A 23,144-nucleotide genomic window follows, 5' to 3' on the forward strand; every position below is an offset into this window, starting at 1 on the left:
AGCCTCAATAAAATTAACACCTAAGTTTTCAGCAGAAACCATGGAGACCAGAAGGAAGAAGAATGACATATTCAAAGTACTAAAAAGAAAAATCCTGTTGCCAAGAATTTTAAAATGATTCTTCAAAAGAAGATAACTGTTGTACAACTCTGTGAACTACTGAATATATTTTATATGAATAAATTATATTGTATGTGAGTTATGTCACAATAAAACTGTTGCATTTTAAAAATGGAGAAATCAAAACATTCCTGATAAACAAAATCTCACAGAGAGAATATCACTAGAAGGCCTGCACTACAAGAAATACAAAAGGGGCCCTGGCCGGTTGGCTCAGCGGTAGAGCGTCGGCCTGGCGTGCGGGGGACTCGGGTTCGATTTCCGGCCAGGGAACATAGGAGAAGCCACCATCTGCTTCTCCACCCCCACCTCCTTCCTCTCTGTCTCTCTCTTCCCCTCCCACAGCTCGAGGCTCCATTGGAGCAAAGATGGCCCGGGCGCTGGGGCTGGCTCCTTGGCCTCTGCCCCAGGCGCTAGAGTGGCTCTGGTCGCGGCAGAGCGACGCCCCGGAGGGGCAGAGCATCACCCCCTGGTGGGCAGAGCGTCGCCCCTGGTGGGCATGCCGGGTGGATCCCGGTCGGGCGCTTGCAGGAGTCTGTCTGACTGTCTCTCCCCGTTTCCAGCTTCAGAAAAATGCAAAAAAATAAAAAATAAAAAATAAAAATAACTACTTGGGTAAATATAAAAGATGGTATAATTGTATCTTCCTTTTCTGATTTAAAGACAACTGTATAAAACAGTAATTATAAAACTGTACTGATGGGCTAATAAAGCATAAAGATTTAACTTGTATGATAACAGCACAAATGAGGGAAGGAATAGAGCTATAATGGAGATGCTGGAGCAAAGTTTTTGTATACCACTGAAATTAAATTTGTATTATACTATATTGTTTGAAATTAAGGTGTTAATTATAATCCCCAGGTAATCACTAAGAAAATTACCCAAAAAATATATAGTAAAAGAAATGACAAAGATGCCAGTCATACGACATGAATAGAATAGTCAAATCTATAAAAAGAGAAAGTATATTAGTGATTATCTAGGGCTGGGAAGGGTGGGATGTTGGTGGACAATAGCTAGGAATATATAGTTTGTTTTTTTTCTTTTTTTTTTTTGTATTTTTCCGAAGCTGGAAACTGGGAGAGACAGTCAGACAGACTCCCGCATGCGCCCGACCAGGATCCACCCGGCACGCCCACCAGGGGCGACGCTCTGCCCACCAGGGGGCGATGCTCTGCCCCGACCAGAGCCACTCTAGCGCCTGGGGCAGAGGCCAAGGAGCCATCCCCAGCGCCCGGGCCATCTTTGCTCCAATGGAGCCTCAGCTGCGGGAGGGGAAGAGAGACAGAGAGGAAGGAGGGAGCGGGGGTGGAGAAGCAAATGGGCGCCTCTCCTATGTGCCCTGGCCGGGAATCGAACCCGGGTCCCCCGCACGCCAGGCCGACGCTCTACTGCTGAGCCAACCGGCCAGGGCCTCTTAATGGAATAATAAAAATATTTTAAAATTGATTATGGTGATGGTTGTAAAACTCTTTGAATATACTAAAAGTCATTGAAATTTATTCCTTAAATGGGGTTCACTGTATATGTGTAAATTATATCTCAATAAACCCATTTAAAAAATGAAATTAATATGATATACAGTACTAGAAAATATTTATTTAATATAAAAGACGGGAGGTCTAGAGAAGCAAAAAAGACAAGACATTAAGAAAACAAATAGCAAAATGGTAGATGCAAGTCTTTCCTTATTATTACGTACATTAAATGTACATAGAATAAACATTCCAATCAAAAGCCAGATATTGGCAGAATGGATTTTGAAATGTAGTATGATCCCACTGTACACTTTTCACAAAAGACATAATTTAGATTAAAAGACACAAACAGCCTGACCACGTGGTGTTGAATGGATGGAGTGTCGGCCTGGGACACTAAGGACCCAGGTTTGAAACCCCAAGGTCACCATTTGAGTGTGGGCTCATCAGCTTGAGCACAGGGTAGCTATAGACATGACCCCATATTTACTGGCTTAAGCTCAAAGGTTGCTGGCTTGAAGCCTAAGGTTGCTGGATTAAACCCAAGGTCGCTGGCTTGAGCAAAGGGTCACTGGCTTAGCTGAAGCCCCCACATCAAGGCACATATAAGAAAGCAATCAAGCCTGACCAAGCAGTGGCGCAGTGGATAGAGCGTTGGACTGGGATGCAGAGGACCCAGGTTCAAGACCCCGAGGTCGCCAGCTGGAGCACGGGCTCATCTGGTTTGAGCAAAGCTCACCAGCTTGGACCCAAGGTCACTGGCTTGAGCAAGGGGTTACTCAGTCTGCTGAAGGCCTGGGGTCAAGGCACATATGAGAAAGCAATCAATGAACAACTAAGGTGTCGCATTGCACAATGAAAAACTAATGATTGATGCTTCTCATCTCTCCATTCCTGTCTGTCTGTCCCTGTCTATCCCTCTCTCTCTGTCTCTGTAAAAAAAAAAAAAAATTCCCGGCCAGGGCACACAGGAGAAGCGCCCGTTTGCTTCTCCACCCCTCCGCCGCGCTTTCCTCTCTGTCTCTCTCTTCCCCTCCCGCAGCCAAGGCTCCATTGGAGCAGAGATGGCCCGGGCGCTGGGCATGGCTCTGTGGCCTCTGCCTCAGGCGCTAGAGTGGCTCTGGTCGCAATATGGCGACGCCCAGGATGGGCAGAGCATCGCCCCCTGGGGGGCAGAGCACCGCCCCTGGTGGGCGTGCCGGGTGGATCCCGGTCGGGTGCATGCGGGAGTCTGTCTGACTGTCTCTCCCTGTTTCCAGCTTCAGAAAAATGAAAAAAAAAAACAAAAAAAAAAAAGAGAAAGCAATCAATGAACATGAACTAAGGTGCCACAAGTTGATGCTTCTCATCTCTCTCTGCCCTCCTGTCTGTCCCTTCATGTCCCTCTCTCTTGCTCACTCACTAAAAATAAATAAATAAATAAATAAATAAATAAATAAATAAAGACACAAACAGATTATGTTAAAGAATAGAAAAAGATATATTAACAGTAACCAAAAAAGAGCTGGCGTAGCTACACTAATAGACAAAAGTTGCTAGTAGAGACAATGGACATTTTATAATGAGGTATCCAGCAATTTCTGCCTGGCCCACGCAATAATTCATTCACTGTTCTTATGATAGGGCTACTACATTTGAGGTTCCAAGTCTTATGTGTGTCCAGTCTGCAGATATGGGCTTTTATCTTGGCTTCTTTGCTAAGTTTTGGGCCAGAAGTTGCCAGATGCACTAGCCTAATCCTATGCTACCAGCCTTGCCTTTCCCTGGCCTATCATTGTTGTGGTTTCCCTGACTATGAAGAGACTTCCCAGATATTTTTCCCTAGGTTCTAAGTATCACCTGCAGATTTCTCACTGCAGGATGATGCTTGCATTTGAAACAGTATTTCAGGTTGGATACCGTTACCAACCCCTTACAAAAAATACAACCAGACTTGGATCCTATTGCATGTTATATGGATATCACCTGCTTCCTACCGATATTATCTGCTGTGAATAATCAGCCAAGTACTAAATGCTAAGACACAAAGTTTGCCCTTGTCATCCAGTTGAAATTGTACTGATTTCAGTTATCTGTTATCAGTTCAATGGCTAATACTTTTTCCCTTTGCTTTGCAGTTTACTCTTCTTAGAGATGTACTCACCTTAAATCAACCTCTCTGTTTCCCTGTTCTCTCAAGGTCTGCTCTACTCTTTTTATTTTATTTATATTTTATTTTATTTTATATTTTATTTATTTATTTATTTTATGTGAGATGAGGGAGGCAGAAAGACAGACTCTCGCATGCACCCCAACTGGGTGCTCTGGCCATCTGGGGATGTTGCTATGTTGCAACTGAAAGTCATTTTTGTAGCGCCCGTGGCAGAGGCCAGGGAGCCATCCTCAGCACCCAAGGACAACTCACTTGAACCAATCAAGCCATGGCTTGGGGGGGGGGTGGAGAAAGAAGGAGGAGGGATGGAGAAGCAGACAGTCACTTCTCCTATGTGCCCTGACTGGGAATCGAACCTGGGACATCCACACTCCAGGTGGACGCTCCATCACTAAGTCAACCAGGCAGGGCCCTCTACTCTTTTAAATTTATTTCTTCAAAGAGCATCCTTTGTTTTTCAATAATCCTATTATAACTATGAATCCTTTTCTTACTCCATTCTTGATATTATGATGTTTTTATTCAAGGGCTGACTGTAATACATGAAAGGTTTTTACTAACACACTAGATTTCAAATATCCAAATTTTCCCTCAAAATAGTTACATTGAAGGCTATTCACTTATTCTAATGATGTTGTAAATGGCAAAACATTTCTGAAATTCTTTGAAACGTGCCAGTTCCATATTTATAACCTTCTCCAAGAAGATCAAACCTATTACTTTATAGTATCTGATTAGAGGGCAATGCCTGGCTAAATTATTGTTTCCAGAAATTAGATTTACTACAAAAGATGAAAAAAAAATCCATTACTGATGAATTTTTTTAAATTGCTTAGAGAAATTATAAAAAATTACTTAGCCTCTGAAAGTAATTACAGAAGTTTAAAATAAATGTTGAGAAAAAGACATAGTTAGAATAAACAAGTGGCAACACAATTATCTAACCTCTAAGATTATTCTTCCATATCTAAAATGAAGAAAATTCTTACAGGGTTATTATAGGGATACAACAAGAAAGTAAAAGACATCTCTGAAACCCATTAAGTGAATAAATGTAAGATATTCCCAATCATGCCTAACTGCTGCAAATTAAGAAGGACTCAAAACACAATAATAAGACATAAGCATTTTAAAACTGTATTTAGGGATTTCATTTGAGGATTAAATTGACATTTTTATTTTGCAGAGGTTAAAGATGAGAATCCAAGATCCATTTAAAAAAGTATTACTCTATGCAGTAAAGATCAGTTTTTCAAGAAATAGTTCATGATTTGGAAAGTGAAACTTAACAAAAAAAAAAGAAAGAAAGTAGGATGGAGGGAAATTCCATAACTCAAAAGCCACAATAAAGACAAATAACACCTTCAATCAGCAACATGGGACTTCCCCAAGAAACAGCCAGCAGGTTTTGCTGAGTCAAGTGGAATGTTATCCAATCAGAGTCAGAGAGGAAAGGCGCCCTTACAAATAAATACTGTGGCCTAGCCTCACGTTTTCTAAGACATTCCTCAACTGCTTAGACATTCTGGGCTTACTGCAGAGGAACCTCCAGGCACAACACCATGAACCAAAGTGCTGTTTTTATTTTCTGCCTTATCCTTCTTCTGACTCTGAGTGGAGCTCAAGGTAAGGAACATCAAGGGATTATTATTATTATTATTATTATTATTTGAGAAAGAGAGACACAGAGAGAGTGAAAGGAAGAGGAAAAGATGAGAAGCATGAACTTGTAGCTGCAGCACTTCAGTTGTTCACTGATTGCTTCTCATACATGCCTTGACCAGGGGGCTCAGCCCAGCCAGTGAGCCCTTGCTCAAGCCAGCGACCTTGGGCTTCAAACAGAAACCTTCGGGCTTCAAGCCAGCAACCATGGGCTCATGTCTCTGATCCCATGCTCAGGCGAGCAAGCCTGTGTTCAAGCTGGTGAGCCCGTGCTCAAGCTGGATGAGCCTACACTCAAGCTAGGGATCTCAGGGTTTCAAAACTGGGACATCAGAGTCCCAGGTCGACGATCCATCCACTGCACCACCAGTCAGGCTTAAGGGATATTTAATTTGTAAGGTTAGAAATAGAACTGGGTACAAATATAGAAATAGTGTATTTGCAAAGTTTTATAGGCTGTTATGAATAAAGGGTAAGTAAGCAGAGATTCCCTCTGGTCACAGAATTTATGGTCAGAGAAGCAACTGGAATAAATGGGAAGAGGAGGAGGATGGGAGCAGAAGAGGAGGGAAAAAGAGAGGACAGATACTGTGAAGGAATGAGAAGATGACACAGATATACCCTTAGTTAACTCAGCTTAAGTAACCAATGAATGAACTGTGCACAAGGGTATGAACTTAAAATCAGAAGTGCAAATACATTCTTTCAGCTAATCAACTAATTAATCATTCAGAGCTGTTTCATAATGGAATCATCCCTTCTCAGATTAAGTGACTATGTGATGACAGGGGCATACAGGTTCTGCTAGGCACCACCTAATCCACATTAAATGCCTAAAATGACAACTGTGCTAACCTCCCCTGCTGTACCTGTCGTTTCTTTTTTCTGCAGGAATACCTCTCTCTAGAACTACACGCTGTAGCTGCATCACGATTAGTGATAAACCTGTTAATCCAAGGTCCTTAGAAAAACTTGAAATGATTCCTGCAAGTCAATCTTGTCCACATGTGGAGATCATGTGAGTAGAATATCATCTGATGATCATCTCCCTGGCTGTAATCACATAAAAATATTTACTGATCACAAAAGATCAGCAAAGGGTTTGTGATGATTCTAAGACTTCTGTATATTAAAGAGAAAGATATAGAGTAAAACTTAAATGTCTAACTTAAAAACTATATATTGCATCTGTTTATTGGCCCAATATTATTTTAAATATTTTTACTCCTATTTACTTCTTTAGTGTCACAATGAAAAAGAACAGGGGAAAAAGATGTCTGAATCCAGAGTCTAAACTCGTCAAGAATATACTGAAATCATTTAGCAAGAGGAGGTAGGTTTGCTGTTTACTAGCAGAACTAACTGTTCTTTAAGAAATGTCGATCTTGGGAAGTTAGAAATATTTGCATTGAGCTTTCCTGTGGGATCCTTGGCTTAAAAGTGTGTTACCACCATATCCTCTTCTCTACCTCCAATTATTTATATACAAAGGTGCCGTCTCTGTGGTATCAAAAGTTCCCTGACTACACATCTAAAAGTGTCTATAAGTCACTTCAACCTTGAGGCAGAGGTGTAATTATCCAAACAAAGCTGACAAACATCGCTCGTGCCTTCCCTGGCCTTAAAAAAAGCAGCACCTGTAATTCACAGTGAGTGTGTAGCAGCAGGAAAGCTAACTACACACTTCACCTGAGGATTTGGGGTTATCGATGAACTCAGCAAGTTTCAAGTAGAACCCAGACTGAAGCCAGAGTTGAAGGTTTCACACTTTTGCACCCTCTTTCTCTTTTTACAGCTCTACAAGATCTTCTTGAACACAGAGAGAAACATAATCACTGCACTGTTGTTAAGGATGGACCATCATTCCCTTACATATAGTATATGTCAAGCCCAAACTGTCCCTGGATTGTAGTTCTCCTAAAAGGTGACCAACCACAGTCACCAAATTAGCTGCTGCTATTCCTGCAGGGAGGTGGCCGGCTCATCATCCCAAGCTGTTCAGTAGTAACTCTGCCCTGGACTGTCCTATAAGCTATGCTCAGGTGCTACATTCTCAGTGAATGTGCCTAGTCCTAGCCCTGCTTTCCTCACCTTTCCTATCTTATAAAGGTTAAGAGAGCTTTCAACCTCTAGGCTTACCAGAGTTGTTAGAAATCTCAAATAACTAAAAGTACAATCAAAATGATAACACAAATCTGCTTTTTAAAGAAAGATCTTTACTCCCTGGGCTTCTACTGCCAACCTAAGAGGCTCAGATTCTTCTGGAAGTTATATAGTTATATATAAAATTCAAAATACATAGGAGCAGCTAGAAATGTCTGAAAAGGTATATGAAAACAGTATTATTTAAGACTATAAAAAGTAGATTCTTAGATGTATGTTCTTTATATTGTTTTCAGTGTTTATGAAATAACTTGTATAATTAAGTACTACACATGAATGAACAGAAGACATTTTAAAATCTAGATATTTTTCTCTGCACATCATGTAAGACAATATGCTAGATGTTTTTCAAAATAAAAATGGTGTGCTCTTCTGGAAATATTAAGAAAGATTGTTTAACTGTTGAGAGACCAAGAAGATAATAAAATAATTACAACTATGATGAAGTGTCTGGTGTGTCATTTGGCTGGGATATTTATTTCATATGAAGCTTAAATTGGAGAATTCATAGCCTAGAGAAGTTGGGATGAGTAGAGGACAAATGAGATTGAAAATTACCATATTCCTTCTACCTGTACTCTCCTGAAAGGCCCATCATACAAGATTCCTTCAGGACTGAGTGGCGTAACTGATGTGTCCTGAGCTTCAGACCCTTATTGCCAACTTCCTAGGAGATATCTCCATGTGGATATCCCATAAGAACATCAAACTCCAAAATACCTTAAATTAATTCCCCTCTCCCCCAGATCTATTTCTCCTCCTCTACTGTATGTCCTACTTTAATAGCGCCATCATCCACTCTTGCCCAAACTGGAGACTGGGGAGTAATTCTATATTCCTTCTTCATCCTCACCTTCTATATCCAAGTAGTCATTGAATTCAGTAGGCAAATTATTAGTATTGAGAACATATTTTTTAAACTCCTATGGATAGAAAAGAGAAAGCTAGACAACTAATAGAAAAATGAAAAACAGAAGTGAATAGGAATTACACAGAAGGAAAAAAGCATACACCCTTAACATATGAAAAGATGTCCAACCTCATTAATTAGGGTAGGGGTCCCCAAACTTTTTACACAGGGGCCAGTTCACTGTCCCTCAGACCGTTGGAGGGCCGGACTATAAAAAAACTATGAACAAATCCCTATGCACACTGCACATATCTTATTTTAAAGTAAAAAAACAAAACAGGAACAAATACAATATTTAAAATAAAGAACAAGTAAATTTAAATCAACAAACTGACCAGTATTTCAATGGGAACTATGCTCCTCTCACTGACCACCAATAAAAGAGGTGCCCCGTCCGGAAGTGTGGTGGGGGCCGAATAAATAGCCTCAGGGGGCTGCATGTGGCCCGCGGGCCATAGTTTGGGGACCCCTGAATTAGGGACATATCCATTCAAATCATTATGGGATGCCATTTCATTTTTTTTTTTTTTTTGGTATTTTTCTGAAGCTGGAAACTGGGAGAGACACTCAGACAGACTCCTGCATGCGCCGACCAGGATCTACCCGGCACGCCCACCAAGGGCGATGCTCTGCCCACCAGGGGGCGATGCTCTGCCCCTCCGGGACATCGCTCTGCCGCGACCAGAGCCACTCTAGCGCCTGGGGCAGAGGCCAAGGAGCCATCCCCAGCGCCTGGGGCCATCTTTGCTCCAATGGAGCCTTGGCTGCAGGAGGGGAAGAGAGAGACAGAGAGGAGGGGGGGGTGGAGAAGCAAATGGGCGCTTCTCCTGTGTGCCCTGGCCGGGAATCGAACCCGGGTCCCCCGCACCAGGCCGATGCTCTACCACTGAGCAAACCGGCCAGGGCCATATGGGATGCCATTTCATACCACCAGACTGGCAATTTTTAAAATTTTTTATTATCTTTAATTTATTATGTTAACATGGATTCAAGTGTCCCACTCAATATACCCTTACCCCCACCCCCATGTCCCCCATTACACCCCTTTGTTCCCCTCCTCCAACTCCCTTCCCCTTCCCTCTGGGATTTGCTGTCCTGTTATCTGTATCTATGTGTTATGTATATATAATTTCTCTAATCCCTTCACCTTCTCTGATCCCATCCCCTCATCCCCCTTCCCTCTGACAGCTGTCCCTCTGCTCCCTATGACCCCGCCTCTGCCTCTATTCTGTTCTTCAGTTCACTTTGTTCATTAGGTTCCACATATAAGTGAAATCATACGATATTTGTCTTTCTCTGCCTGGCTTATTTCACTTAGCATAATAATCTCCAGGTCCATCAATGCTGTCACAAAAGGTAACATTTCCTTCTTTTTCACAGCCACGTAGTATTCCATTGTGTATAGGTACCACTGCTTTTAATCCACTTGTCACTGAGGGACACTTGGGCTGTTTCCAGATCTTGGCTACTGTAAACAATGCTGCAGTAAACATGGGGGTGCATATCTTCTTTTGAATCAGTGATTTGGTATTCTTAGGCTATATTTCTAAAAGTTGGATAGCTGGGTCAAAAGGCAGTTCCATTTTTAATTTTTTGAGGAATCACCATACCATTTTCCAGAGTGGCTGCACAAGTTTGCATTCCCATCAGCATTGCAGGAGGGTTCCCACCCTCTCCAGCACTTATTGTGTGTTGACTTGTTAATGATTGCCATTCTGACAGGTGTGAGGCAGTATCTCATTGTGATTTTAATTTGCATTCTCTGATGATTAGTGAGGTTCAACATTTTTTCATATGCCTACTGGCCATCTGTATGTCCTCTTTGGAAAAGTGTCTGTTCAGTTCTTTTGCCCATTTTTTTTTTTGTATTTTTCTGAAGCTGGAAATGGGGAGAGACAGTCAGACAGACTCCCGTATGCGCCCGACCGGGATCCATCTGGCACGCCCACCATGGGGCGACACTCTGCCCACCAGGGGGCGATGCTCTGCCCCTCTGGGGCATCGCTCTGTTGCCACCAGAGCCACTCTAGCGCCTGGAGCAGAGGCCAAGGAGCCATCCCCAGCGCCTGGGCCATCTTTGCTCCAATGGAGCCTTGGCTGCGGGAGGGGAAGAGAGAGACAGAGAAGGAGGGGGTGGGGGTGGAGAAGCAAATGGGCGCTTCTCCTATGTGCCCTGGCCGGGAATCGAACCCAGGTCCCCCGCACGCCAGGCCGACGCTCTACCGCTGAGCCAACCGGCCAGGGCCTTTTGCCCATTTTTTAATTGGATTGTTTATCTTCCTGATGTTAAATTTTAGAAGTTCTTTATAAATTTTGGTTATTAACCCCTTATCAGATGTATTGGCGAATATGTTCTCCCATTGTGTGGGTTGTCTTTTTATTTTGTTCATGGTGTCTTTTGCTGTGCAAAAGCTTTTTAGTTTGATATACCCCATTTGTTTATCCTGTCCTTTATTTCACTTGCCCGTGGAGATAAATCAGCAAAAATATTGCTATGAGAGATATCAGAGAGTTTACTGCCTATGTTTTCTTCCAAAATATTTATGGTTTTGTGATTTACGTTTAAGTCGTTTATCCATTTTGGGTTTATTTTTGTGGATGGTGTAAGTTGGTGGTCTAGTTTCGGTTTTTTTGCATGTACCTATCCAATTTTCCCAATACCATTTATTCAAGACCCTGTCTTTACTCCATTGTATGCTCTTACCTCCTTTGTCAAATATCAATTGACCATAAAGGCGTGGGTTTATTTCTGGGTTCTCTGTTCTGTTCCCTTGATCTGTGTGTCTGTTCCTATGCCAGTACCAAGCTATTTTGAGTACAATAGCCTGGTAGTATAACTTGATATCAGGAAGTGTCATACCTCCTACTTTATTCTTCATTTTCAAGATTGCTGAGGCTATTTATGTTCTTTTTTGGTTCCATATAAATTTTTGGAATATTTGTTCTATATCTTTGAAGTATGTCATTGCTATTTTAATAGGAATTGCATTGAATCTATAGATTGCTTTGGGTAATATATATATTTTAATGATGTTTATTCTTACTATCCATGAACATAGTATATGCTTCCACTTGTTTGTATCTTCCTTGATTTCTTTTTTTCAATGTCTTATAATTTTCTGAGTACAAGTCTTTTACCTCCTTAGTTAAATTTACTCCTGGGTACTTTTTTTGTTGTTGTTGCAATAGTTAAGGGGATTGTTTCCTTCATTTCTCTTTTGGACAGTTTATTGTTGGTGTATAAAAATGTCACTGATTTCTGAATATTTATTTTAAATCCTGCTACCCTACCAAATTCATTTATCAGGTCTAGTATTTTTTTGACTGGGACTTTAGGGTTTTCTATGTACAGTATCATGTCATTAGCAAATAACAATAGTTTTACTTTATTTCCATTTAGATGCCTTTTATTTCTTCTTCTTGTCTGATTGCTATGGCTAGGACTTCCAGAATTATGTTGAATAAGAGTGGTGAAAGAGGGCATCCCTGCCTTGTTCTTGATCTTAAGGGGATTGCTTTTAATTTTTCCCCATTGAGTATGATGTTGGCTGTCAGTTTATCATAGATGGCCTTTATCATGTTGAGGTATATTCCCTGTATTCCCACTCTGCTTAGAGTTTTAATCCTATATGGGTGCTGTATTTAATCAAATGCTTTTTCTTCATCTATTGATATAATTATGTGATTTTTCTCCTTCCTTTTGTTTATGTGATGAATCACATTGATTGATTTGCGAATACTGTACCAGCCTTGCCTCCCCAGAATAAATCCCACTTGATCATGATGTATGATTTTTTTTTAATGTATTGCTGGATCTGGTTTGCTAATATTTTGTTGAGAATTTTAGCATCTATGTTCATCAGAGATATTGGCCTATAATTTTCTTTCTTTGTAGGGTCTTTACCTGGTTTTGGAATAAGAATAATGCTTGCCTCATAAAGGGAACTTGGAGGTCTTTCTTCCTCTTGAATTTTTTGAAATAGCTTGAGAAGGATAGGAGTTAGTTCTTCCTTGAATATTTAGTAAAATTTGCCTGTGAAGAAATCCGGTCTAGGACTTTTGTTTGCTGGGAGTTTTTTGATAACTGTTTCAATTTCATTTGTTGTAATCGGTCTGTTTAGATTTTCTGATTCTTCCAGATTGAGTTTGGAAGATTGATTGTATGTTTCTAGGAATTTATCCATTTCACCTAGGTTGTCCAATTTTTTGGCATATAAATCTTCATAGTATCAAATATTTTCTTACAATCCCTTCTATTTCTGCAGTCTCAGTTGTTACTTCTCCATTTTCATTTATAATTTTATTTTTTGAGCTCTCTTTTTTTTTTGGTGAAGACTGGCAAATATTTTTTTTTTTAAAGCTTAGTTTTTTTTATTTATTCATTTTAGAGAGGAGAGGGAGAAACAGAGAGAGAGAGGAGAGACAGAGGGAAGGGGGGAGGAGCTGGAAGCATCAACTCCCATATGTGCCTTGACCAGGCAAGCCCAGGGTTTTAAACCGGCAACCTCAGCATTTCTAGGTCGACGCTTTATCCACTGCGCCACCACAGGTCAGGCTGGCAAATATTTTTAACTTGAGTAATACCAAAAGTTAGGAAGGACTCAGAGCAATCAAGAATGCCCCTCCACTGCTAGTGAAAGAGAAAATAGCTATGACTACTTTAGAAGACAATTTAATATTATCTTATAAAATTTAACATGTGCACATTCTGTGTCCTAGAAATTCTACTACTATGTTGATAACATAAGCAAATTCTTGCATAGGACAGAAATGAAAGACTGTTATAGCAGCACTGTTTATAACAGCAAAACTCTTGACACAAGCCAAATGTCCATAAATAGAATGAGTGAGTAAATTAGAATATGTTAATTCAATGGAATATTATAGAGCAGTGGTAATAAATGAAGTACAACTATACACATTAACATTGATGAATCTCAAAAATTATCTTGCACATAAAAAGCATGTCATAGAAAAGTACATGAAGTATGACTCCATTTACTAAGTTTTAAAACAGGTAAACTTAACACTGCATTGCAGAGTTAAGACATATACGATGAAAACAAACAGAAATGATATCCATAAAATTCAGGATCGTGATTACTTCAGGAGGTGAGAAAGGAATTCAATCAGGGAGGGGCACATAAAGGGTTTCTTAACTATGATAAAGTTCTATTTTTGACCTATGTAGTGAGCATATGAGAATTTGTTCTTTTTTTTAAATTTTTTATTTATTCATTTTTAGAGAGGAGAAGGAGAGACAGAGAGAGATGAGGGGAGGAGCTGGAAGCATCAACTCCCATATGTGCCTTGACCAGGCAAGCCCAGGGTTTCGAACCGGCAACCTCAGCATTTCCAGGTGGACACTTTATCCACTGCGCCACCACAGGTCAGGCGAGAATTTGTTCTTTAATCCAGTGTTTTCAACCACCAGTCTGATGACCAGTATCAGTCCACCAGAAACTTCATGCTGGTCCACAAAAGAATTAACAACCTTGATGTATGTTGAAAAACATTGCTTTAATCTGTATCCACACATTTTAATGTAACATGTGCTTTATTTTACACTGAAAAGGCAAAACAAAATAACAAAGAAAAAAACTCTTTGATATTACCAGTTGTGAGGTGTCTTCATGAATATCAAGCAACTTTACATAGCAGAAAGAAGGAATAAGAGAGTTATCACTGGAGATGTAATGTATTAGCATGGTGACTACCGTTAATAATATTGTATTACATATTTAAAAGTTTCTAAGAGAATAGATATTAAAAGTTCTCATCAGAAGGAAAAAATGTGTAACTGTGCCTGGCTAGGGAGGTTAAACTAGACTTACTGTGGTAATCATTTCAACAAATATCAAATCATTATGTTGTACACCTAAAACTAATAATACAATGTTTGTATCTCAGTGGAGGAAACTAGAAAAAAATCCAGTGCAGTATCAAAAAAGAGAGAAAGAGAAACTGCAATCACATTCTGGTATATGACAAATGAATACAGAATATAAACTCTGAGAGCCTTAACTGATCACAGGAAAACTGTTAACTTACAGAATTTCTCCTTCCTGCTCTCTCATTTTTTTTTCTTCCTAACCCCCTAAATCTATCTGATTCTCAACTGACTTATCAACTAATTTTTAGGATGGTATTAACCAATAAAGATTTAAACTGCTCTCTGTTCAAAAGTAGGGCATTTATTTAACAAATATTTATTTATGCCCCCTATATACCAGGTTATAAGAAATGACAATATTGCAAGTTTATAACTTACTATTAATGACATATATAAAAGTAAATAAATTTGAAATTAAAAACTCCAAATGTATAAAGAAAATGGAGAAAATCAGGGAAGCCTGACTGAGAAAATGAACTAAAACTAAAAAAGTGATGGAGATGTGGAATTTGAAAGATTCGTATGTATCCAGTAGGTAGAAGGAAAAAAGAGAATTCTACCAGAGGAAACAGTATGTGCAAAGACAAAGGTGTGAGACATGTGTTCAATCTGGAAAAATATAAGTATAAAGTTAGAGGTATGAATATTGTGGGAAATAATGTTGGAGAGACAGATAGGGATTAGATCACGAAAGCCTTTCTATGCTATGCTAAGTATGCCATCACCACCATTATATAGCTATAAGCTATATACATGTTATAAAACATACATTAAAAACAATGTAGAAGATTGCTAGACTATGCTGTAGAAAGTAACAACGTTTCCAAAATATTAAAGACCTAACACATTAAAAGTTTACTTCTTGCTCACACCAAGTTCCATGTAAATTGGCAGGGCCTCTATGCTAAATCGGGAATATAAGCTCCATCTGTCTCAATTGAGGGCTGCCATGACAGGAAAGAGAAGGATGGAAGTGGCATACTGCCTCTTAAATGCTCCAGTTCACATGACCTTGTCCAGAGCAAAGGATTGTCTTACTTAACTGTTACGAGGGATAGACACTGAACATAAGGGAAAGTGTACTTGTCTCTGCTACAATAGAAAAATAATAAAATGAGATTTTTAAAAATTAAAATAAAGCCATAAAACAAGGCTCATGCAGAAATATAGCTCAGAAAGAAAAGTCTAGACAGGTATTTAAGAAAATAAAAGGTTATCTTCTTAGGGAAGTTAGATCAGAAGTGAAAAATTATTTCTTTTTTTGTATAGAAAGTTCACCATGTACTATGTAAATAGTAAATATAGTAAAATAGTAAATTTAATGTACACAATGAACAAGTAGACACATACTGTAATATGGTTTGTTATAAATCTCAGGGGAGAATCTCTTTTCCTGGGTATATATATGACCATAATGATCAAAATGTTGCAACCTGATGTAAAAGCACTGGCCTACAAGGAATGGAAAGAGGAAAATGATTGTCTATTAATTTTGTCGAGCCATACTTAGTGAATTAACTTACATATCTAGAGCTTGATAAGTGACTAACACTGTTCTCCCTTTCTGTTCAGGGGCTGGCTGAAAACCTCAACAGAGCAGTAAGAATATGACAACTGATATAATGATTCTGAACAGGTCATTAAAGCTCTGTGTTCTCATTTATAAAAGCAGAAATAGCAATCTTCCAGAAATGTTGCTAAGATAAAATAACTGTAAAGACTTCATTTAAAGCCTGAGAGGTAGTGGTGCAGTGGATAGAGCATTGACTCATAACACTGAGGTTGCCAATTCGAAATCCAGAGGTTGCTGGCTTGAGCACAGGCTTACTAGCTTGAGCCTAAGATCACTGACAGGATCCTGGTCATCGACTTGCATTCAAAGATCACTGGCTTGAGCCCAAGGTCACCAGCTTGAGCAAGGGGTCGCTGGCTCAGCTTGAGTCCAAGGTCCATCCCTTGGTCAAGGCACTTACAAGAAGGAATCAATGCACAACTAAAGTGAAGCAACTACAAGTTTACATTTCTATCTCTCTCCCTCTCTCTCAAAAAAAGTTATTTAAAAAAAGTATTTCTAAATTTTAGGATTAGAAATTATTTTATTTCTTTTCCAAATTTTCTACAAATAACCTCTTTACTGTTTTTAATTAGAAGAAATTTTAAAATGGAAACCAATTTTCAAAAACACTAAATTATGCTTTTTCTTTTTTTTTTTTTTTTTTGTATTTTTCCAAAGTTAGAAGCAGGGAGGCAGTCATACAGACTCTAGCATGCGCCCAACTGGAATCCACCCGGCAAGCCCACCAGGGGGCAATGCTCGGCCCCTCTGGGGCTTTGCTCCGCTGCAATCAGAGCCATTCTAGTGCCTGAGGTGGAGCCCATGGAGCCGTCCTCAGCGCCCGGGCCAACTTTGCTCCAGTGGAACCTTGGCTGCGGGAGGGGAAGAGAGAGATAGAGAGGAAGGAGAGGGGGAGGGGTGGAGAAGCAGATGGGCGCTTCTCCTGTGTGCCCTGGCAGGGAATCAAACCCAGGACTTCCACACATCGGGCTGACACTCTATCACTGAGCCAACCAGCCAGGGCCTATGCTCATCATTTTAAAAAATTTTATTGATGACATCAGAGTAATGGCGCGGTAGGAAGTGATACCGATAAGTCTCCCCAAAAACTCAACAAGATCTTCAACCAGAAACAGAAAAATCTATCCTTGGATCCTCCAGATGTTCTGCAATACACCCAAAGGTACGATCGAGTGAAAAATTGGCTAAATATATAATCATTAACCCCGAAGGAAATGAGTAAGAAATTCTCCGCCTTCCTCACTAACCTCAATAGGGCAGCTTTCACTGAGAACTGAGAGTATAGAAACTAAGGTGGGCAAAGAGGGTGAATAGATCCAGGCCGCGGCACAAACGGCCAAATCAGGCTGTGGCACGGAGATCCAAGCCGAGGAAAAACTGTGCCTGTGGCAACCAAGGCAATACAAGCTAACACTCATGCCAAACCCAGACAAAGAAAGACAAGTGGGGCAGCCATTTGCCCCGATCTCCTGGTCGGCGGGCGCAGATAGTGGGCAAGAGATTCCCCCTGGAGCCCCGGGAGTGGGCGCTCGTGTTACTCCACAGAGAGGCAGAGTCAGGGGCCTTTGTGTGGGCCGAAAGCAGAATCTCAGGCCGCCCCAGTGCCCTGAAAAAGCCGCGCACGGGGAGGAACGAGAGCTAATTCCAATGCTGGAACTTTTCCGTGCGGGTGGGGATTTCACTCAGAGGGTGAGATTGCCGGCCTGATATCCTGGTCGGTGCGTGCAGATAGTAAGCGAGAGATTCCTCCGAGCGCCCCAGGAGTGGGCGCCCGCCTGCCCATGTTACCGGACAGAGTAGCAGAGTCAGAGGTCTTGTGTGGGCGAAAGCCCCGACTGATTGTGCTAGCAGCTCTGACTGACTGAGCCTTACCCAGAGCCCTGTGCTGAGCAGGAATAGATGGGGAGTTGCCAGCTCTTTGAGCCTCTTACTATCCAGGCAGAGACAGCAGCAACTCCCTAGCTGGATTATCAGGCTACTAATTGAGGAAGGAAAGACTAGGAGAGAGGCTCCGGGAACATGGACTCTCTCACTGTCGGAGCCTACAAATGCTAATGAGCCTCAACTGCCAATGAGACTGAAGCCCAATACATGGCATTGCCATAGAGACTTACCATCTGCAAACCTCTACCTGAGCGTGCCAAAGGGGCAGAACACGGGGTACAGAGTCACCCACCAGGAAGAGGGAGAGAAAAGAAAAAGCAAGAAGAAAACCTCTCAAAATCAAGAATAATCCACAGACTTTATAACCTATCCCATTTTATTATATTTGTTCGTTTGTTTCTCTTATCTTCATTCTTGATTTTTTTTTTCTTCCTCCAATTTGGCCGATTAACTCTCTACTGGTCTTACTCTCTCCTGTCCTTGAACTACACTACCCATAAGTGTTACATCTCCCATTATCTTTTCTTTCCTCTTCCTTTCTATGAGGGTTGCACCCCAAAAAACCCTTAACTCTCTCTCCTTTTTTTTCTTTTTTCTTCTTTTAGTGGTTCCCTCTTTTTTCTCTCTCTCTCTTTTTTTTCTCCCTCTATATTAGTTTCTTCCTTTCTCCTTTACATCTCCTCTCATTCAATCCGCAATAATGAACAAATTATCTTATCTGGGACTCAAACTTATGTTTGTGGCATTTTGGGGGCTTTTTACTTCACCTTTTTAACTCACTAGCAGTGCTCCCAAACCTGGCTCTCCATTTTATCTAATTCTTGTTCCACTAAATACAATAGTAATATTTTTAATTCCCCCCCCCATTTTCCTGTTTCCCTCTTATTCCTCTCATCATATCTCTTAGTCAACCAACACGTAAAAGCAAATCATTTTATTCTTGACCCAAATTTTTTCCTTATTTGCATTTTGTGGGTCCATACCCCCTTCTTTTGCCCCTTTATTACTTCTCCCCAACTCAGGCCCTCCATTATAGGCATTGTTTGTTCTATTTAGTACAATATAATTCACAGTTCCCCACAAGATTTTCTCAAGAAAGAGGGGAGGGGAGAGGAGAGGAAAAAAGGAGGGGGGGGAATAATTTTCTTTTTTTTTTTAATTAAAAAAAAAACTCTTTTCTATTTTTTATTTTTTAACTTTTTATTCTTTATTAAATCTCATTAATACTATCAACAAAACCATCCTCAGATGCCATTAAGGAAGAGAAAATCGAATATCATGGATACAAAAGAAAGAGAGGTAACACAGATAGATGAGGAAAAATCTATGGAGAAAAAATTTAATATATTGGAAACCTTGGAGTTAAATGACAGAGAATTTAAAATAGAAATCCTAAAAATACTCAGAGATATACAAGAAAACACAGAAAGGCAATTTAGGGAGCTCAGAAAACAACTCAATGAACACAAAGAATATATTTCCAAAGAAATTGAAACTATAAAAACAAATCAAACAGAGATGAAAAACTTAATTCATGAGCTGAAAAACAAGGTAACAAGCTTAGCTAATAGAACAGGCCAGAGAGAAGGTAGGATTAGTGAAATAGAAGACAAGCAACTTGAGGCACAACAGAGAGAAGAAGAAACTCAAAAATTAAAAAAAATGGCCCTGGCCGGCTAGCTCAGCGGTAGAGCATCGGCCTGGCGTGCGGGGGACCCAGGTTCGATTCCCGGCCAGGGCACATAGGAGAAGCGCCCATTTGCTTCTCCACCCCCACCCCCTCCTTCCTCTCTGTCTCTCTCTTCCCCTCCTGCAGCCAAGGCTCCACTGGAGCAAAGATGGCCCGGGCGCTGGGGATGGCTCCTTGGCCTCTGCCCCAGGCGCTAGAGTGGCTCTGGTCACAGCAGAGCGACGCCCCAGAGGGGCAGAGCATCGCCCCCTGGTGGGCAGAGCGTTGCCCCTGATGGGCGTTCCGGGTGGATCCTGGTCGGGCGCATGCGGGAGCATGTCTGATTGTCTCTCCCCGTTTCCAGCTTCAGAAAAATACCAAAAAGAAAAAAATTAAAAAAATGAGATAGCCCTACAGGAATTATTTGATTCCATCAAAAAGAATAACATAAGAATAATAGGTATATCAGAGGGAGAAGAGAGAGAAAATGGAATGGAGAACATACTCAAACAAATAATAGATGAGAACTTCCCAAGCCTGTGGAAAGAACTAAAGCCTCAAATTCAAGAAGCAAACAGAACTCCAAGTTTTCTTAACCCCAACAAACCTACTCCAAGGAACATCATAATGAAATTGGCACAAACCACAGCAAAAAAAAAATTCTCAAGGCAGCCAGGGAAAAGAAGAGTACAACATATAAAGGAAGACCCATTAGATTATCATCCGATTTCTCAACAGAAACTCTACAAGCTAGAAGAGAGTGGACCCTAATATTTAAAGTCCTGAAAGAGAGGAACTTTCAGCCACGAATACTATACCCATTAAAACTATCCTTCAAATATGAAGGAGAAATAAAAACATTCACAGATACAGAAAAGATGAGGGAATTTATCATCAGAAAATCCCCACTCCAGGAATTACTAAAGGGGGTTCTCCAATCAGATACAAAGAACAAAAAAAAAAGACAAAGCCACAAGTAAAAGCTCCAAGAAGAACACAAAAAAACCAAATTTAAACTGTGACAACAACAAAAAGAAAGGGGGGGAGAGGATGGAGATTAACAGTAGCAAAGGATGATGGAGTGCAAAAGTATTCACAAAATAGTGGACAACAATGAACATAGTAGGTACCCTTTTCACTACTTAATGGTAACCACCATTGAAAAAACCACCACAGAAGCACATGATTTAAAAAAGATAGCAACAGAGGAAAGATGTATGGAATATAACCAAATAAAAACAAAAGATAGAAAAAACGAAAGAGAAGGATCAAACAAGACACAAAACTAACAGAAAGCAATCTATAAAATGGCAATAGGGAACTCACAAGTGTTAATAATTACACTAAATGTAAATGGATTAAACTCACCAATAAAAAGGCACAGAGTAGCAGAATGGATTAAAAAAGAAAATCCAACTGTATGCTGCCTACAAGAAACTCATCTAAGCACCAACGATAAAAATAAATTTAAAGTGAAAGGCTGGAAAACAATACTCCAAGCAAATAACATCCAAAAAAAAGCAGGCGTAGCAATACTCATATCTGATAATGCTGACTACAAGACAGCAAAAGTACTCAGAGACAAAAATGGCCATTTCATAATGGCTAAGGGGACACTGAATCAAGAAGACATAACAATTCTTAATATATATGCGCCAAACCAAAGAGCACCAAAATATATAAGACAGCTACTTATTGACCTTAAAACAAAAACTGGGCCCTGGCTGGTTGGCTCAGCGGTAGAGCGTCGGCCTAGCGTGCGGAAGACCCGGGTTCGATTCCCGGCCAGGGCACATAGGAGAAGCGCCCATTTGCTTCTCCACCCCTCCGCCGTGCTTTCCTCTCTGTCTCTCTCTTCCCCTCCCGCAGCCAAGGCTCCATTGGGGCGGAGATGGCCCGGGCGCTGGGGATGGCTCTGTGGCCTCTGCCTCAGGCGCCAGAGTGGCTCTGGTCACAGCATGGCGACGCCCAGGATGGGCAGAGCATCGCCCCCTGGTGGGCAGAGCATCGCCCCTGGTGGGCGTGCCGGGTGGATCCCGGTCGGGCGCATGCGGGAGTCTGTCTGACTGTCTCTCCCTGTTTCCAGCTTCAGAAAAATGCAAAAAAAAAAAAAAAAAAAAAAAAACTGACAAAAATACAATCATACTTGGAGACCTCAATACACCTATGACGGCTCGAGATTGGTCATCCAAACAGAGAATCAACAAAGATATAGTGGCCTGAAACAAAACACTAGAGCACCTGGATATGATAGACATCTACAGGACATTTCATCCTAAAGTGACAGAGTATACATTTTTCTCCAGTGTACATGGATCATTCTCAAGAATTGATCATATGTTGGGCCACAAAACATCACCAGCAAATTCAGAAAAATCGAAGTTGTACCAAGCATATTTTCTGATCATAAAGCCTTGAAACTAGAATTCAACTGCAAAAAAGAGGAAAAAAATCCCACAAAAATGTGGAAACTAAACAACATACTTTTAAAAAATGAATGGGTCAAAGAAGAAATAAGTGCAGAGATCAAAACATATATACAGACAAATGAAAATGATAATACAACATATCAGAATCTCTGGGATGCAGCAAAAGCAGTGATAAGAGAGAAGTTCATATCACTTCAGGCATATATGAACAAACAAGAGAGAGCCCAAGTGAACCACTTGACTTCACACCATAAGGAACTGGAAAAAGAAGAACAAAGACAACCCAAAACCAGCAGAAGAAAGGAGGCAATAAAAATCAGAGCAGAAATAAATGAAATAGAGAACAGAAAAACTATAGAAAAAAATTAATAGAACAAGGAGCTGGTTCTTTGAAAAGATCAACAAAATTGACAAACCCTTGGCAAGACTTACCAAGGAAAAAAGAGAAAGAACTCATATAAACAAAACCCAAAATGAAAGAGGAGAAATCACCACGGACACCGTAGATATACAAAGAATTATTGTAGAATACTATGAAAAACTTTATGCCACTAAATTCAACAACCTAGAAGAAATGGATAAATTCCTAGAACAATACAACCTTCCTAGACTGAGTCAAGAAGAAGCAGAAAGCCTAAACAGACCTATTAGTAGAGAATAGAAAAAAACCATTAAAAATCTCCCGAAAAATAAAAGTCCAGGCCCAGACAGCTATACCAATGAATTTTATCAAACATTCAAAGAAGACTTGGTTCCTATTCTATTAAAAGTCTTCCAAAAAATTGAAGAAGCGGCCCTGGCCAGTTGGCTCAGCGGTACAGCTCTACCATCGGCCTGGCGTGCGGGGGACCCGGGTTCGATTCCTGGCCAGGGCACACAGGAGAAGCGCCCATTTGCTTCTCCACTCCCCCCTCCTTCCTCTCTGTCTCTCTCTTCCCCTCCCGCAGCCAAGGCTCCATTGGAGCAGGGATGGCCCGGGCGCTGGGGATGGCTCCTTGGCCTCTGCCCCAGGCGCTAGAGTGGCTCTGGTTGCGGCGGAGCGACACCCTGGAGGGGCAGAGCGTCGCCCCCTGGTGGGCAGAGCGTCGCCCTTGGTGGGCGTGCCAGATGGATCCCGGTAGGGCGCATGCGGGAGTCTGTCTGACTGTCTCTCCCCGTTTCCAGCTTCAGAAAAATACAAAAAAAAAAAAAAATTGAAGAAGCAG

At 40.8% G+C, this 23,144-nt stretch overlaps 2 protein-coding genes across 2 annotated transcripts in view; one reads left to right on the forward strand and one right to left on the reverse strand.

Annotated features, from left to right (window-relative positions):
• ART3 (ADP-ribosyltransferase 3 (inactive)) overlaps positions 1-23,144 on the reverse strand; it is a 159,585-nt gene that overhangs the window by 110,032 nt on the left and 26,409 nt on the right. The gene's annotated exons all lie outside the window — the stretch shown is intronic.
• CXCL10 (C-X-C motif chemokine ligand 10) lies at positions 5,252-8,020 on the forward strand. Its single transcript, XM_066279969.1, has 4 exons — positions 5,252-5,379; positions 6,307-6,433; positions 6,659-6,748; positions 7,211-8,020. Exons 1-4 carry the CDS (start codon positions 5,316-5,318, stop codon positions 7,227-7,229), a joined length of 300 nt encoding a protein of 99 aa, XP_066136066.1. The 5' UTR covers positions 5,252-5,315; the 3' UTR covers positions 7,230-8,020.

This window comes from Saccopteryx bilineata, chromosome 5 (genome assembly GCF_036850765.1).
Source record: "Saccopteryx bilineata isolate mSacBil1 chromosome 5, mSacBil1_pri_phased_curated, whole genome shotgun sequence".
NCBI classification, from domain to species: Eukaryota; Metazoa; Chordata; class Mammalia; order Chiroptera; family Emballonuridae; genus Saccopteryx; species Saccopteryx bilineata.